The sequence below is a fragment of the Mus pahari genome, chromosome 14 (genome assembly GCF_900095145.1).
Source record: "Mus pahari chromosome 14, PAHARI_EIJ_v1.1, whole genome shotgun sequence".
Taxonomy (NCBI): Eukaryota; Metazoa; Chordata; class Mammalia; order Rodentia; family Muridae; genus Mus; species Mus pahari.
The window spans coordinates 76,718,548-76,719,609 of record NC_034603.1 but is presented as its reverse complement, the minus strand read 5'-3'; the positions used below and the strand labels follow the sequence as shown (position 1 = coordinate 76,719,609).

Genomic DNA, 1,062 nt, shown 5'->3' with positions numbered 1-1,062 from the left:
CACACTTAATGGTTTCCCCAGGCCAGGCGTGGTGACACACGCCTTTAATCCCAGCACTCGGGAGGCAGAGGCAGGTGGATTTCTGAGTTCGAGGCTAGCCTGGTCTACAGAGTGAGTTCCAGGATAGCCAGGGCTATACAGAGAAACCCTGTCTCGAAAAATCAAAAAAAAAAAAAAAAAAAAAAAAAAAAAAAAAAAAAAAAGAAAGAAAAAGAAAAAAGAATGGTTTCCCCACGTCCAATCAGCTTATTGGGGGAAAGTACCTAAAGAATTAAAAGGAAAACCATTCATTCAGTCCATTCTTGTATCTCCTACTGAATCTGCTCCTCCCACCCTAATAGCTATTGGTAAATTGGGCATAATGCCAACATCTGTAAGCCAGTACTCAGGAGACTGAGGCAGGAGATTGAAAGTTGACACTCAGCCTGAATTATATAGCAACATTGTCTCAAAAAACAGTAACTAACAGCTCTTTTTTGGGGGGTGGGGGAGGTTTGGTTTTTTTGAGACAGGGTTTCTCTGTATAGCTTTGGCTGTCCTGGAACTCACTCTGTAGACCAGGCTGGCCTTGAACTCAGAAACCCGCCTGCCTCTGCCTCCCAAATGCTGGGATAAAGGCATGTGCCACCACTGCCTGGCTAGCGGTGACTCTTAAATCCTACTGATGCCCAACATCCTCTGTCATTTGACAACAATCATAGTATTTTGAGCTGACTCACTTTGGCCACTGGATCAACGCATCTCTTCCAGTGTCACTCAATATTCGATAATGAAAAGAGTAATGGTTCTGTTATTTAACTGCAGGTTGGCAAGATCCATCTCAGCCCCTTAAGCTTACCTTGTCAGCCATAAAATACTGGGGTAGATCTAAGATGACCAATGAGACGCCAGACTCATGGTGATGGAACTTTCCCCATTCCTGTTGTACATCGTGGTGCGCACTAGGCTCCGCACCACGATGTACAACTCCAGGGCCATGTTACCACATGTAGCCCAAAGATAGTTTTCTAAGCAAGCACTCTACCACTGAGTTACATCCCAAATCTTAAGGAAAAAAAAAAC

At 44.3% G+C, this 1,062-nt stretch overlaps 1 protein-coding gene across 1 annotated transcript in view; it reads right to left on the bottom strand.

The window, feature by feature from the left end:
• Window positions 1-915, bottom strand: part of Amz2 (archaelysin family metallopeptidase 2) — a 13,243-nt gene extending 12,328 nt beyond the window's left edge. The window contains exon 1 of the mRNA XM_029546149.1: window positions 839-915. Within this exon, the coding sequence (XP_029402009.1) occupies window positions 839-850 (12 nt within the window). The 5' untranslated portion in view covers window positions 851-915. The remainder of the gene's footprint in view (window positions 1-838) is intronic.
• Between the last annotated feature and the right edge of the window lie 147 nt (window positions 916-1,062).